Raw genomic sequence first — 17,477 nt, 5'->3', positions numbered from 1 at the left:
AACTTATTGGAACAGCAAACTGGTATCACAATGGACCAGATGCTGCTTGGCCCATTAGGAACACCACAGCAATACAATATGCATTTCCTGTGTACTTAATAAGCCCCAAGCCACGAACTAAACCCCAAAAATAACTATTTTTAATAAGTCTCAAATAAAATAAGGAATAGCTTAAATATCTCTGCTTTTAAGCTTATACTAACAATTTCAAATGCAAGGGAATTCTGTTCTATTCCCACATCTGGCTCTTCCAATGAACCCTATGAAGCAAGAACATTGCTATGAATCAGGAAAAAATATAATGAAAACTACAATTCTGATTCATTCATACTAAACTGAGTATTTTGTTTTCCTGGTAAATTCATCTTCCCCTTTACATATATATAAATATATATCCACCAAACTAAAACTAATCTATTCAATTAGTCCTGCACATCACACTAAATAGAATAAGCTTGAAAGTTTGACCCAAGAAAATAACACCACCTTATGCAACTATCTTTAAAGAAAATAGAAAATGTTTCAAAAGCATTGATACACAGTGAATATACATGCTACAAAATCAAGAACCACATATAATAAAATAATGCTGTAGTAGAGATAAATAAAATTACTCTATTCTTTTTGTTGTTCTTCACTACCAACACAGGTCAACTACTAGAACTCACATAACACTCAGGCCAGACAAGAGACCTTCCAGTGTCACACACCCAAAAAACCCCAAAAACACAAAACCCCAAAATCACAAAAAAAACCCAAAAGGGAAACATGGACAGAAATTGAAGTGAAGGATTTACATTATGCCACTTTAAAAGTCAGCTTTCTGCATCATTTGTTTATTTCCTCTATTTGGAAAACTGCCACATTTTTTCCTGAAGCATTTATTAGGAAAGATTTTCTCAATGACAATTTTGCCCCTTACATAGATGTCTGAGATCTTGTTTCTCTATGATATACAAGTGGAAAACAAATGTCTCAGACCTGAGAAGCTTTGCAATAACTGAAGTAAAACAGGTTATGGCAGCTAAGTATAACAAGTGTCTTCAATAAAGAATTCAAAAAAATTTGGGCAATGAAATGGAGAAAAGGTGCCCATAAACTCTGAAATTTTTCAAGTTACAGCTTAAAATGTGGGGGTTCTGTTTTGGGGAAGAGGGAGGGGGTGGTTCTAAATTTTTGCACGAAAGCAAAACAGTGTTATAAAATTCTAGCAGGTGTCACCTTCTCCCAGTCATCTATTGTGAATACTGAAAGAAAAGGCATAATGTGAAATAAGTACAATTTTCAGTAGCAGTTTGGTTCAAAGTCTCCTAGAGTTTTAGTACATTTCTTATTGTGTTTTACAGTAACAAATTACATTAAAACAAAGATTTCCTGGAGGCAAGAAGAAATGGCTTTTCATTGCTTATTTAAAACAAGTAATGAGTTTGGCAAGCTACAAAGACAACAGAGATGGAAATGAAGTTTTAAGCAGCACAATTTGTGCCTCACAGAACTGCAGCTAATGTAAGGCACAGAATGACCACAAACACAGTGAAGAGAGTTCTCCTATATGATCTCAACACAGCTGGGTGAGAACATTTCTTAGCAGTAGTATAATGCAAGACAAGTTCAAACATTTTTTATTTTCTCTAAAGTGTTGCCTCTCTCCCTTCCCTCAAAACAGCAGGTGCAAGAATGGCAGTCTTGTTTTGTTTTCCCACTGGAAGAAGCCTGCTCCCTGAGATGACCATAACATTTATTAAAAACAGGGTAGTAACGAAACAACAATATTAGACACAAATTTTATTCTGTCTATATTAAAAAAGAAATCTTATAAACTAAGAACTGTCATGAAAAGAATCATATTTCCAGAAAGAGGGTTAAGAAATGTCACATTCATTTCATACACTGTAGTGCTGCAAGATGATTTGACAAGCCACAGAGGGATTTTGCTGCTGCTCAACAGTACCTTTCACAATAAGATCTCCCAAGACACTTTCCAGCAAGAAATTAACTGATATTCCACAAAGAAAAAGAAAAAAAAAACACCACTGCAAAATACTTTCTAGTAAATGTAAGCCGTACAATGCTGAAATCCGTGCAAACTATGAGCTACCAAAGTTGTAGGAAATGGACTCGAAAATATTTTTCCTTCTTCAGTCATGTTATTCTTTGCATAAAACCCATCCTGACCTACAACCAAAAATCCATTCTTTTTTTCACCAGCTTTCAAAAACTGCCCTACTTAGCAACAAGGAACATGTTCCACACCTAACATACCTCTTTCTGTTTGTTATCATATGGAATATTACATTTTCCAAGTAACTCCTTTAAACATTGTGACTATGAATGACACCTCAGCTGTCTGTGAAATCATTGTATTTCCTTCCACTGCAACCTGCTTGCATTCTCATGCCTCTGGTTTCAGGAGCCTAGGACTCAGATTTAAATTCCTGCCAAGTTGTTGGCCTGAAGTAATACAGAGCTTTTTTCATCCTTTCTAGTATAACAAATGGAGAGCTTTGAATTGAGGCCTTGCTCTTTTTTTCTGAAGTTTTGTCTGTCAACAACAGCATTTTAAGAATCTTTAACTGTAGAAGCACCTGATCAGTGCCAGACCAATGCAGTTTACACTGTCCTGCAAGGACTCCCAGAAGTTTGTTACCAATGTCTCCTAAGCAAGTAAAAAGAGGAAGGTTTATGTAACTACATTGTTAACAATTACATAAGATTTCTTGGACCTAGAGTTCAGTCTCTATTATATTTTTGAAAAATCCTGGACTAGAGAAGCAAACACAAAAGCCCACCTGGCTTATGATAAAAGCAGCCACCAGAAGTTTCCAGCAGGAGCCCATTACTTATTCCCACTAACTATTGTAAGTAGAGCAGATGAGACATTTACAATAAGAAAGGGTTGTAAGGTGCACATTTCTAGAATACAGAACTGTATTCTAAATATTTTAAATAGTAAGAGAAAAAAAAGGCAGGGAGTAGCTTTCACCACGAATAATTTTGATTCTTCCAAAATGCAGCGACATGGCAGCTAGGAGTAAGGCTCTGAACCAAACAGGGAAAACCACAATAGTGCTCTTCATTTGTCTTTTATACTAAAAAAAGTTTCGTTTGTATTTATTTCACATAAAAACTTCTTAAACATTTATCAGCTATGCTGTATTTTAAAAGAATGCATCAGAAAAATCTTTCTCCATCACCTCAGCCAAAGGCACCATTTGATGAAGTACACTGAGCAGATTTACATAAAGCCTCTGTGATGGTGGATAATCAGGCACTAGGTTAAATCACCAGGTGACAGGTTTTTCCCAGCAAAAGATGCACTTAGTTGATGGCATCCCTTAATGTAATTTTATTAAATTCACCAGAAAAACTGAGAAAGACCTGAAATGAATTCAGTAATTCAATAAATTCACTTCAGAATACTTCCAATACATGAAGAAACCATTTGCAGACCATATTATAAATCTAAACATTAGAATCCTTTTTTTAAAACAAAATTAATTCACGATTCTTAGGTATATGTCAAGTGGTTAATCTTGTAAATCATTTTTATTGGCCAAAGTTTTAATCACAAGGCACTCAAATTATTATAGTGAACTTTATATATCCACTAAGGACTGAGTTGAATTTTGGCATTAGATGTAGAAGAAAAAAATATTTTCTGCAGCTGAACCCACTGAAAGTATATACTTGAGCTATGATTTCCAACTAATATAAAAATTCATCGGCAATTCTCAGGACAAAAAATGGTGAAATTTCTCCCAACAGGGCAAGAACTCCTAAATTACTATTTTTTGGAGGTGAAGTTCAATATTTATGGAAAGAAACATTAATTTCCACATGTAAAAAAATGAAAATCCGTGTCACGTTCTATTCTTGCTACTCCAACTGAGTGCATGTCACTTACAGAAGAAAAATCGCACACAATTAGACATTTTAGAACAAGCAGGAGAATTACCTGAAGCTTTGAGACTTAATTGCATCAAGGTAATGCTGCTGACAGGGATGCTCAGAAATTATGAGTCAAACATTGGACTCCCATCACAAAATGGTCACACAAAAGCACGAGGATTCAAAAATCTGCAGGAATTCAGGAGTAACCAAGGCATGTGTCAACAGAGCAGCCCAGCTGAGAAGGAGCAGGCTAATAGGGATTACTTTCCTTCTCAGTAGTGAGAAAGTAAAGAAGAAAGGAAAGAAAAACCAGTTTCCCTCCTCAAAGGAAAAAGACAAGCAACAGTGTTGGGATTTCCTTCCAAGATAATGTTGTTGTATCAATCTTGTGGGAAACTTCTAGTTATCTTTGTCCTTCGTTGCTTACTGTATTTAATAAACTTTTTAATCCTTGAATAATTCTCTGAAGTGAAACTTTAGATGCTCTATTTTCAGGAAGCTATCTGATCTCATTGTTGTACTTTGTGTGAGTTTTCTAAAGAATAAAAATGCCTTCTTAACTCTTCTGGACTCTGACACAGGCATTCTGAAGAGCCTCAGACATTATAAAGCAAAAGAAAAAAAGCTTGAATAAAAAAAATCCATTAACGTGAGGGCTGGACATGAACCTTGAAAGTCAACCACAGCTAGAAGCTCAATGTGCTAATCAGCAATGCTGTCACCAGCACCATGAAAAGACTTTGTAACACTTTAAAAGACTTCTAACAGAACAGCTGTCTCCTGCAAAGATGTGAATGGCAGCCACTTCCAACAGAAGTAGCAGCAGCAGCACTGCCCTTCTTACACAGTTCTTTAAAAAGAAGGTTTTAAATATTTAGCAAAAGGTTTTAACAGCACTCTCCCACTGCCAATTAGCAGCAGTGATACCATTTAAATTTTTGATGATGACAACACTAAAAATAAATAAATTAAAGTCCAATTTAGTATCACAATATTGCTAAACTTTCATTATGTTACAGTGGATCTACATACTTGACTGGCACACATTTGGAGTACCATTTTAGTCCTGCACTGCAAAAAATGAATAAAATAGAAGGAAAATATATATATAAAAGAGCACCAGAATAAAAAAAGCATAGAAAAGCTTCAATAGGTGAAACATCAAGATTTTTTAGTCCAGAAAAAGAAATTACATGAGGCAAATGTGATGAACACCTCTCAGCTCCTTTGTGGAAAAGAGAAAGTGTTGTTCTAACACAAGAGCCAGGGGATACCAGGTAAACAAGTAAAAAGCTGCCTAGTAAAACCATGCAAAGAAAAAACAAAGAGAGGGGAGAAGAGGACTTCTTCACACAATGTTTAGTTAAGAAAGTGCCATAGGATGTTAAAAGCTTCCAAAAGTCAAACTGGCCTTTGGCAATAATGGGGGGGAAAAAGCCACCTGTAAGGATTAAATGTGCCTTAGCTCCAGATCACTCAAGGCTGTAAGCAGATGTCAGGAAAGGAGGCTTTTTCCATTCTTCCTGTTGGAGGCAACATCATGAGCCAAATGGACTTTTCAGCCTGACCCAGGCAGCCATCCTTAAAACTCACAAGGGCTGGGAGAGCTTTTGAAGGCTGGGGGAAAGAGATGCATTTAGCCCAAGCTGTGCAGCCAGCTTTCATCACACACAGGTTCAAGCCCCAAAGCCTGTGGGGCTCCAACCCAGTGTGAAGGTTGAGCAGCCTGCCCTGGGCTCTGCCCTCCCCTTTCATCACTCCTTTGCTGGGACTCACAGGCAGACACCAAGCACTGCACAGAGCACACCGAGTTCTGCTCTGCTCCAGCCCTTTGCTGGCAATAAAAGGTTCTCCAGCAGCTGTTCCAGACAAAAAGCAGAGTGTGGCCAGGCTGTTACTGCTGAAGCAGGAAGGCCAAGCTGTATGAAGGATGCAGAGAGCCAGGAAGAGGAGGGACGAGCAGGCAGGGTGACACAACAGATGAGGTGACAGACACAAACCGGATCCAGGCCAAGCAGGCTACTGAAAGACCAATGCTATCAATTCCACAGCATCTTTCCAAATCTACAAAATACCACAAGATAATTCTTATAACAACTGAAAGCATTTGGTGCCAAAGACCAATGCTATCAATTCCACAGTATCCTTCTAAACCTACAAAATACCACAAGGCAATTCTCATAACAACTGAAAGCATTCAGTGCCGTCCCTCCACACCACCACTCTCAGAGCAGATTCCACGCCAGGCTGGCTGCTCCCTGCAGAAGGACCAAGCATGAGGCACATGGAACACATTATTTAAGCTGAAAAGTGCTAACCTCAAACAATGCTTGTGAAACACATCTTTGCAACTACTGCAACTGGGAAGAACAACGAGAAGTTAAAGGACACTTGGGTTTAACAAATGTAGTACATCCAATAAGCCATGTAAAGTTCTTGGGGGGTGGTCTTCAAAACCAAGGAATCCTATTACTACAGGGACTCAAACTACTCATGTCTGATCTAGCTTTCTCCACTATGTGGTAGTAATGTGCCATGCCTAAATACATTCTCATTTCACATAAATATTAGCCTTGAACTCTAGAATAACCCTGGCTTTTTGCAACAAACTGCCATCAACATATCTCAAAAAAATCATTATTTAGGGGCCATTCTCTGTAAACAACAAAATACATTTCAGTTCATTCGAATCATTTCCTGAAGTGATTTATTTCCAACTATTATTGAGTTTTTCCTTCCCTATGTAGCAAAAATCTATGTATTTGCATTGTAAACATGAATATTACAATGATGTAAGTATTATTTCAGCAATTCACAAACTAACATTTGCTACAATACATACATTCTGCTTTAAATGTACTAAACAAAGAAGCATGGTAGAGTATACAAAGTCACTGTCTTGCCTTCTTTTTTGTGTTCCTGTACTGTTCACAAGAGTTACTTAAAATCAATAAATAGCTGCCTATCCTAAAACCCCCAACAATAGGAAAGAAAACATTCTTAACAAAAGCTTCAACACAAGCTGAATTCCTGTCTTTTTAGTCTAAACTACACTTTGGTAATACAAAGCAATGAAATTATATTTTTCTAAATAAGCAGCCATTTACATTTAATTTTATGGAATGCAGCTAGAGCAAACATTTGGACACATGAAACTCTTTTATCACAAGGAACTAGGTAATTAAATATATAAATCACCCTGGGTTTTCCATCATGAGAGGTACTTCACAAAACAAAACCCATGCAGACCATTCTGCTGCTGCAGAATTTCACAATCATTCCTCCTCTCCTATCCTACAGTTAAAAGGGCAGTAAAGGATAGGGATGTGTTCACAGATGCTAAAACATCAAAGCACACACAGAGCTGTAAAATGCTCTGGGTTTTTTTTAGTGTAAGCAAAATAATAATGCTGGTAAAAAGAAAAAAACAAGTATAAGAAAATAAAGGGGAAAAGTTAAAATCACAGAAACTCAGCCATAAAAGGATCTTGAAAATTCTGTGGATGTGTTTTTTACCAAAAAAAGCAGCAGTATTCTGCAATACTGATTATCTCATAATTTAAAGGAAATATCAAACCATTTTAATCAATTCTAGCAAAGGCATTAGGACAGTCATTACACTAATAGGCATAATATCAATTATCTGCTATATACTTGTAAGGTACCCATTTCTTATACCAAAGTGAAACACCTATATAAGTTTCTTTTGTTAAAGATTTTTAGAGTTAATTTTGAAATCCCGCTTAATATCTTGCTATTTTTTATTGTTCATTTGATAAAACTGTCGGCTGCTATTCTGAAAAGGAGTTGGTTTGTTTGTTTAAAGATACTTCCTGTCTGCCTGCACTTATTTCCAGAATGTGAATATTTGGTATCTGAAAAGATCCCTGAGCATGGTATACAATCTGAACTACTCAGGGATATTTTATTACTTACTCCAAAAGGCCACATGACATTAGAAGGAATCCCAAGAGAGGCAGAAATGAATCACAGCCATTTTACTTTCCCAAGGCTGCACCAGGTAACACTGTGAGCCTCGGTGCTGCCAATTTCCAGTCACTCTCTATAACGCACCCTTCAGTGCTTTGACCATTCATGTTTTGTGGTCTAGGAGGGAAGAACAGGTGAGTGAATCAGGGATGTTCCTCTTCAGAAACAAGGGACAGGTGAGTCTGTACACACAGCTCTGGAAAAGAAGCAATTTAAGTAGATATTAAGAGAGGTACTGCAGTCAAGAGGACGGGAAACAATCCTTTCAAAGGACAGCTTCATGAACAGTCCTCTACAACAGGGAAAAGCAAGTGCAGCATGGCACTGCCCCTGTTTCAAAGGCATGCCAGATGTGAAGATCCAGTGTAAAACAGTAACAATACTCTTCATAAACACAGCTGCAAAACAGGGAAAGAGGCCACTTGCTACTTACTCTCCTTAAAGACAAACAAACCAGCCCCTTCCAAAGGGCCCTTCTTGTGCCAGTGCTGCAATCCAGTAATAATAATAATATCATCAATTTGTACTTACCAACAATTATTTTAATATATTTAGAAGGGAAAAATATTTTCTCATAAATTGTATTTTTGAACTAGATTCTGCAACATCATATTGCTCTATATAAAGGTGGTAAAGAATACACATAACCAATTTTTATGTTAACCATGGAATATATAATTTGATCTTGTAACAAAGTTTGTAATCACTTAACAACAGCAGCAAAAAAAAAAAAAATCACATACCACATATGATAAAATGAGAGCATCATTAAAACAGGATGTTTACCTGAAGGTGGAAGAGCTGCATGTATGTTAAAGGTAAGTTAAAACTAGAAAGAACCTGGCAAATTGAAGGTATAATCTGAAATAATTAGAATGCAGTTAGTAGGACAAGTACAAGCTTTCTGCAGATGATTGCTTTTGCCCATTACAAAGAGAAACAATCAGGCAGCAGCCTGCATAGAAGGATCATAATGAAAAGGTGATTAAAAGACAAAAGCATTATACTGAAATTTATTAACAGTTGATCCTGTAGCAGAGCAGTGGAGCAGAGTAGACTGACCTCTTGAGGTCTCTTCCAGCCCGATTTTTAAACCTTCTTCAATACATATACATGTTTTTGTATTACATGTATTGCTGATTTTTATCACATTTTTATAATTTCCTCTTCTCCATGTATATTACACATAAATTATTATATACCTTTCCTCCCCCAAAATTGACCTGCTAATGTTTATATTTACACATATAAATTCTGAACATAATCCCACATTTGAGTGAAAACATAAATAATTTAGAATCCATGTACTACTATTATAATATGTCTTCCAAATTAATTTGGCCCTTAGAGATTGATAATTGGTGAATTTTATATAAGGGTTTTTTCCTAACAGAGTCAGTGCAAATAATACAAAGATTGATGGTAATATCATCCATGGACCAGCAAAGGCTGGGAAACTACACTATTAATTTGTCCTGTCAGTCTCTGTTTAAATTCTTTTAATCTTCCATGAATGTAGTCAAATCATGGGAGCACAGTGTATTATTTGTGAGCCATGGGCAGGACACCACTGCTCTAATTCCTAGTTTGAAAATAGGCTAAACTAGTTGTGTCACTGATCAAGCCTGATAATAGGCATAAGTAAAAATCTCATCAGGTATTCATAATGATTTTTAATTCCATTAATTAATTTTTCACCACTGAACAGACTGAACATGTTTTGTGGATAGTCTAAGGTTCTGTGGGCAGAGGAGTTTTTATTATTCACACTAGCCAAGCTCTTTACTCAGTCAACAGAAATAGATAAGCTCTTCCAGAAGAAAAGTCAGAGAAGCTAAATTCATCCAAATTAAGAGCCTGCTTCAAGTCAGCTTTTGGAAAAAGTACTTCTCTTCATAGACTATAGTATATAAGCTAACTAAATCACATAAAGGCAGTATCCTCATGTATACATTTCTACAAACAACTTTTTTTATGTGTTGCATATCTCCAAATAAAATTTTGATTACTGTGGTCTACAGAAACTACTAATGCAAGTAAAATACATTGCACAACATACCCACTCAGTGGCTGTGACACAAAGTGTCACAGTTAACAAGTAGGAAACTGCCTGATACATAGGTCTAATGTATATATGATACTCTAGGCAAATACTTCAGGTATACAGCTTTTGTATCACAGAAGATATGCTCCATATGGTGTTAAATATTCTTTCAAAAATATTCAATTTTTTAACAAAATAGGAAGCCAGTACAAAATCAGTAGTAGAGGATGGAGAAGGAATACAAATATGGATAGGTGCTGGTAACCTTCTATAATCTAGCTGCAAGTCCAACAAATCACAGAGACAGCACCTTCTAAAGGACAGCTGCAGGACTCATGGAGCTGCAAGCAGCTTTTCAGGTCTCTCATACTGACAAACCAGAGAGATAGGACAGATCTGCATTAAAACAAATCCAGAAATTGCCTCTCAGAGAAGCCGACACTTTGTCTGCACAGTTGAATGGCTGTCCAGGGTGATATGTAGGGGGAGCTCAACTATCACAGCCTTCTTTCCTAAATATATGCCTTTTTTTTTGTGCTGTCAGTTTTGGTGTCAATTAGCACATGTGCTCTAGGCAAAATATCTTTTACTGCTGGGACATCCATGTCCTTCTTTGAAAGATCTTCTGTAACCAGAAGGAATTCAGCTGATACTGTCACATTTTGTTTCCAAGGGGAAGGGCACGAGTAAATCAAATATGTTGTTTCCTTCTTTCCTCTCCATGGTTGTTTTCTTTGAAATTAAGGAACCATCTTTGGGCCAAATCAAATTTACTTGCATCATTACACAGGTTTCTTTGCAATATGAAAAATGATTGAAAATCAGGTAATTTCATATACTTTAAACTGTGTCCAGCAACCTAATTCCTTGATATTCTTTCAGATGGAAGCCAAATATATATGACCTATTCCTGGGCCTCCATGAGGACTTGCAAACATTGTGGCTAAGATAATTTAGGACTGCAAAGAACCTGAGTCCACTGAAAATGCTACATTAGAGCTTACCATGAATGCAAGAATTTGTGTTAAAGCCTTTAAAACGATCATAGTTGTAGAAAACACTGTACAACATTTTCCATATTTCATATTTTTTACACCTGATACAAATGGGTTTACAGTATGAACTAGAGATCACAGAAGACTGAACAAGTTAGCAACACATTCTGGCACTCTAACAAGAAAGAAGATCTTGATGTACATGCTGTCTAAATCCCCTGTCATAGAAAGACATGGATATGTTTAGTTTCAAAGGAAAGCTCTGCTGAAAATTATACCCCAGAGTATCTACCTGCTAAATTTGGTTCCTCTCTTCTTACAGGCTTTGAAAGATAGAAGTTTACAATGCTCAGCAAGTACATGACTTTACAGAATGAAAGCTTGAGTTTAGACTCATAAGCAAAAAGGAAAGATGCAAATTTGTTTAAGTTATCAGCCAAGAAATTTATTGCATACACCAATACTGAGATCAATAATGGTATATGCAAAAAAAACACCCTGAACTTTGCTTCCACACACATGTTGATAAAAGCACTCCTGCTCACAGAATGCTAAAGCCACATTTTTTTCACTGCTGCCTTCCTAAATAACTGCAGTCTCTCCTAAGTGTATCTCTTCTCATTTTATTACTGCAACCTGTCTCCTAATAAAGACATATCTATCCCCATGGATCTCTTCCTGTCTAGGTCTATGGCTTTGGGAAACAATGAGGTTCTGTAAGCATTTATTGGACACCCCTGGAAGCAGGCAGCTCTGAGGAAACATATCCATCCACCACAAGTCACTGGCTGCCTGAAAGATTCTCAAACGCCTACAACCTCAAAGTCTCTTTAAGAAAGGCGTGGAGGAACCTCACACTAAAATAAAGCAAGCTCACTGCCAACTGTCAGAGAAGCTAAGAAAAGTTCACAGGATGCTTAAACCCACTTTGAACTGCAAGATGTAAATTAATTTCACAGAATATTATAGGAAATGTTGTAGGAAATTACATAATAGGAAACCACAGCTAGCTGCGCCAAGGAAAATATTGTGGAAAAACAAAACAGTCACCCCAAAACCCGCTACATACAAACAAGTGGTATATAAATTAGTTCACAAGTCAGGTATCCAAGAGCCTTAATCCCATGGATGCACAATGTATCATCACTATAGCCTCTTGAAAAATCAGAATCTCATAAATACAGAGAATAAGAAAGTGAAAAAGTCTCTATAAACACATGTATATAGTCCCTGGCTCTCAAATTTGGTTCAACAAAGGCAATCAATAAAATAGGTGATATAATAAAAATTGCTACAAATTCAATTTAATCCTTTCAGCCTAAACAGAGCTGATACATGAGAATGAAAGGCCAAGTAAACTACTATGTATAAAGACTGCGTTACTTTTTCCAGTAATAGCAGCTGCAGCACCTGTCATCATCCTAGGTGACACCTCAGCCTTGAAGGGTAAATCATCTTATACCAAACGAGAAAGGAAAAGTCAAAATTAGCAGGTGCACAAAAGAAATAAAACGGAAAAAATATGGAGCTACTGGAAAAAGGGAACAGATACTGCGAGTAAGAAAGGAAAGGGAAAAAGGCAGCAACTGCTCTTCTCAGAGTTATGAAAATAGACAGCCAATGGAAGCACAGACTGAAACCAAAATAAAACATGGATCTGCGCTCCTGATTTTCATGCACAAACATGTGGTTCTCAAGAATTTAATCTGAATTAGAACTATTATTCAAATGTCAATTCTCAGTTTGTGACCCAAGCACCTACACAGCAATTGACAGACACAACATTTAAGTATTAGATATTCCATAAAGGTGCATTTTACAGATCAACTACAAAGTCATGTTTTGCATGAATGTAGTCCCTGGACCTCGGATTTGGTTCAACAAAGGCAATCGATTTTTTCATGTTTTGCATGAATGTATGAAATCTACATCTGCATGGAACAGACCCGCTCCTTAAGATTACTTTGTATCTTCTTTAAGAGCAGATATAAGCTATTAAAACTCCAGGAACACTTTCCAAAAGCATATTACATCTTACTTTTCCCATTCTTTACAGACTTCTGCTCTACAAGAGCAGGCAAGAAGCATCTTCATGTTTGCTACCCATGTCAGATATTCCATAAGGTTTCATAGTGAAAACCAGGCACCAATACACCTGGACTCAAACCACCTGAACTGCTGAACTCAGCAGGCAAAATCATAATCAGAATATATTTAGACAAGTGATTTTTCCCACAAGTATTAAAACAGTCATATCTAAAATAAATATGGACCACATAACTTTAAATGCAGTGTTGCCACATTTCTCCACCTGAAATAATTATTCAAATAATAACAGAAAGTTTTAGTAATCAGTTCTTGGCTGCTACACAGATTACTGTTCACATCTGCAAAATGGTATTCAGCAGCAATAATAGCAGAAAGTTGAATAATTTTGTATTCCAAAGTGCTATCATTGCTGTAGAAACTAAGAACCTTGACTTGGGTATCCATGAAATGTAATTCAAAACCTATTTCCTTATCTCATGCTTCTTGATCTTAATATATCACAAATCCCTAGGTACTGTGACCTTGCTTGGTCCCCAGAGAGGCAGAAGGCTGCAGCACAATTAAATCATACACTACAAAGTAGTAGAACAGCATGGTACACACTGCAAACAACACTACTGTCTTTCTTAGGCTACCACAGAAGAAACAAGAAACTGTTAAGAAGTAAAAGACCTGTAAAAAAATCACTGATAAATCCAGCAAATACGAAATTATTCCAATATTGAGCTCAGCTGCCCCCTATCCATTGTTATGATTTCTTTAGCACACACACACACGCCCAGCATCACTGCTCAAACAGGAAGGGTGGGTACAGCCTGTCAAATGTGCTCCACTGCTCACTGCCCTTGCTCTCCCCTTGGTTTGTACAGCAGGGCCCAGGAGACAGTAACACAACTTTCAATACACTATTGTGCATTGGTATTCTTGATATTCTGCACATTTTTCTATCCAAGCAACAGAACAACAGAGATAATGGCTAAAACACGGACTGATTGTGTGAAATTCATGCTCTAACTGTGGTGAATTGTGTTTTGTTTGGTGTTGAGATGGTGTTGGTTTTGACTTTGGCGTGGGAAATTCTTTTCTGTTGATGTGACTGACATTTGTGAAGATCGCATGATGGATGTGGATTTTAGTGATAAGGGCTGGCATGTCTCTTGGGTTTGCATGACAAGATTTTGGTAGCAGGGGGGCTACAAGGGTGGCTTCTGTGAGAGGCTGCCAGTGGCTTCACCTATGACCAACACAACCAACACCAGCCAGCTCCAGATGGCCAAGCCAGCCCCACCAGTGGCTGTGGCAGTGCCTCTGGGATTACAGGGTTAACAGGGGAGGGAAAAAACACTGCTCAGAAGTGACTGCAGCCAGAGAAAGGGGGGGACAACAGACAAGTGAAACAACACTGCAGACACCAAGGTCAGTGAAGGGGTGGGAGGAGGTGCTCCAGGTGCCAGAGCTGAGATTTCCCTGCAGCCCCAGAGAAGAGCAGGGTGAGACAGGCTGTCCCCTAGCAGCCCATGGAGGACTCCATGGCACTGGAGCTGGATGCCTGAAGAGGGCTGCAGCCCTGTGGGAAACCCAACCTGGAGAGGGCTCCTGGAAGGATTTGTGACCCCATGTGGGACACACACTGGAGCAGTTCATGAACAACTACACTCTGTGGGTAAGACTCAGGCTATAGAAGTTCATGGTCCCTCGCATGGGAGGAGACACAATGCTGGAGCAGGGTAAAAGTGTGAGGAGTCCTCCCCTGAGGAGGAAGGAACTGCAGAAATATGTGATGAGCTGACCACAACCCTCCTTCCACATCCCCCTGCACCACAGGAGAGGGGCAGAATGAAGGGAATGTTCTTTTAAGCACCTTAATTTGGTTTTATTTCTTATTATCCTATACTGATTTGATTAGTAATAAATTAGTTTCCCCATATTAACTGTAATTAACAAATTACTGTCATGTTTTGTCCTTGACAGTAATTTCTAAGAGATCTCTCCCTGTCCTTACCTCAACCCATGAGCCTTTCATTCTACCTCCTCTTCCCTGTCCAGCTGAGGAGGGGAGTGATAGAGTGGCTTTGGTGGGTGTCTGGAATCCAGCCAAGGTCAGCCTACCACAGCTGATTTTGGAAGCATATAAATATCTAAGAAGACAACACATCTAGCTTAATTTAGATCTAGCTGATCTTGATTAAACTCAGATCTTAAGTACTTGAAGTTGTGCCTCATTTCACAGCTGTTATACCATTGGAGCAATTTCTCTGTGTTCTCTCAGCATTTTCATTGGAGTTGGGAAAGCTAACCCAACATATATCTCAGGAACCATGGATTTAAGAAACCAAAACAAGCGTCTTTGTAGAAATAATAGTATTTTTTTAAAAATCCCATTCCTTTTTGCCCAAGCTACATTCTACCACTGATGCTCTCCCTGTTTTTCAAGCTGAAACATAAGCGTTCAGAATATGCAGAGCTACATATAAAGATGTTTCCATAGGTGAAGTACAACTCAGCCTACTGCTAAACGAGCTGTCATTTTTAACAAGAAGAATGTTCCCTATTATGTACCTTCTCCCACCCCCAGCCCAATGAGAGCCTGAATCTCTCATCACCTGCTGTGTGCCTGTCACACACACAAGCCAATGGAGCCACTAAATTGCTCTGCACAGGTGCATCCCAAATAACAAGCATACTGTGCAATTCACGTCTTCCCCTGCCAGGCTGGTGCCCATGTTGTCTTGTCACAAGCCAGCTAGTTTCTCTCACCTTCCCTAACAGGAGCTAGACCCTTCTACTTTAATAAACCTCAAAACACGACACCCTGCTACCCCCAAGCGTAGATGTATACAAAGCCATCCTCTCACTGTTGTCCACTTCTGACAAAGGAAAAATCAAGTCCCCTCGCCACAGGAGGGAGGAAAAAAAGAGAAAGAAAAAAGCTGCCTGTCTTTTCATCCAGAGCCAAGGCTCTGTGAGCCCAGTGTATCGCCCGCATCTCCCTGCCTCTGTCACAGAGAAAAAGACCCCGATGGGGAGGAGCAGGAGCTCTTACCTTAATTATGCTGCTCCTCCGGGGGATGCCGGGTTTGCCTTCTCGTTGTTGACTGGCGGAAAATCCTCTTTCTTTACTGCTGCTCTCCGGGCTTGCAGGAGGAGCTGATCCCGGCTCCTCACCGGCTCCCGGCTGGGCACAGTCCCCGTTGGACACCCGGCTGCCCGCACTGTCAAAGCGGGATCTCCCGCCGCCGCCGCCTCCTCCTCCTCCTTCCCCATCTCCTGCCTTGAACGCCACCTTGCCTTGGACCGGCCCCGGGGAGGAGGGCAGCCCCCCGCCGCCGGTGCCGCCACCGCTGCCCAACTCCGCCATCAGCCTCCCTGGCTACGGCAGAAGCACCGCCGCTGCCCCCCTCCCCTCCTCCCGCGGTGCCGCTCCTTCCGCTTTCTCTCTATTTACGAGCGGGGGATTTTGAGCCTAAGTCTCTCCCCCCCGCGCATTTGGCAGCCGAGGCCGCGTAGCTCCAAGAGGGGAGGGGGGACGGACGCAACGTGTCGGTGGCGGCTCGGCGAGCACCAGTCCCGCAGCACCTGGGGAGGGAAAAGGAGACGAAACGTGACAACCGCTCCTCGCACGAGGCGGGGGAGCGTCGCACCGCGGCGCGCTGCCCTGCGCGCACACACGGACACGCGTGGGAGGAGAGGGGCTGCCCGGGGTGCCCGCCCGCACACCCGCGACCCGCCGGGGGCGCCGAGCGGGGCAATGAGCGCAGCCCCGCCACGGGGACGGGGACCGGCCCGCCCCGGGGCGCGGGAGGCTGGAGGGGACCGAAGGAACGGAGCTTTTGGGGCTGCTCAGCCGGGAAAAACGAGAGGCGTTGATGGCGGTATTTTGTCACCCTGATACAGCGACACCCACAATCGCTGAAGCAACGAAGCGGGAGCGAAAAGAGAACTTGCAGAACAACACGCCCCAAAGCCTCCGGCCCCGGCCCGGGGGAAAGCCCGTCCCAAGCACGGCGGGGACCATCCGCCGCAGCCCCTCTCCGGCCACGACCGGCGGCCAGAAGCGGCGGAACACGAGCAGGCTCGCCGCCGCCGCCCCGCGGGGCAGCCCCGGGCGCCCTCGGCAACTTTTCTCCCTTCCCGCTGCCTGCCGACATCCAGCCGCTCCAGAGCGGAGACAGCCCGGCCGGGGCAGCGGCGGCACCCCCAGCCCCGCGGCAGCCTCGCCCGCAGCCGCCCCCCGCCCTCACGCTGCGGCCTCGCTACCCACCTCGGCGGCGAGCGGAGCCCCGGCTGCCGCTCCTGCAGGAGCCGCTTTTCCCCTCTCCCCTCCTCCCCGCTATGGTCGCCGCCTCTGCCCGGAGCCGGATACAGAGAGAAACTGATTCATGTGGCTGCTTCCCTCGCTCTCCGCTGCTGCTGCTGCCGCCGCCTTCCCCGGCCCAATGCTCGGCAGCAGCCCCGTGGGGGGAAACGCCGGCAGCGCCGAAGAGAGAGGCAGCCCCGGCCGCCCCCGC

The 17,477-nt window shown here is 40.9% G+C and overlaps 1 protein-coding gene across 1 annotated transcript in view; it reads right to left on the bottom strand.

Annotated features, from left to right (window-relative positions):
• Window positions 1-17,477, bottom strand: part of PLCL2 (phospholipase C like 2) — a 99,879-nt gene extending 82,402 nt beyond the window's left edge. The window contains exons 1-2 of the mRNA XM_063154113.1: window positions 17,231-17,477; window positions 16,013-16,545 (exon numbers count right to left, since the gene is read on the bottom strand). Of these exons, the coding sequence (XP_063010183.1) occupies window positions 16,013-16,327 (315 nt within the window). The 5' untranslated portion in view covers window positions 16,328-16,545; window positions 17,231-17,477. The remainder of the gene's footprint in view (window positions 1-16,012; window positions 16,546-17,230) is intronic.

This window comes from Melospiza melodia, chromosome 1 (genome assembly GCF_035770615.1).
Source record: "Melospiza melodia melodia isolate bMelMel2 chromosome 1, bMelMel2.pri, whole genome shotgun sequence".
NCBI lineage: Eukaryota > Metazoa > Chordata > Aves > Passeriformes > Passerellidae > Melospiza > Melospiza melodia.
The sequence above is the reverse complement of the archived record's forward strand: the minus strand, read 5'-3'. Positions and strand labels throughout refer to the sequence as shown.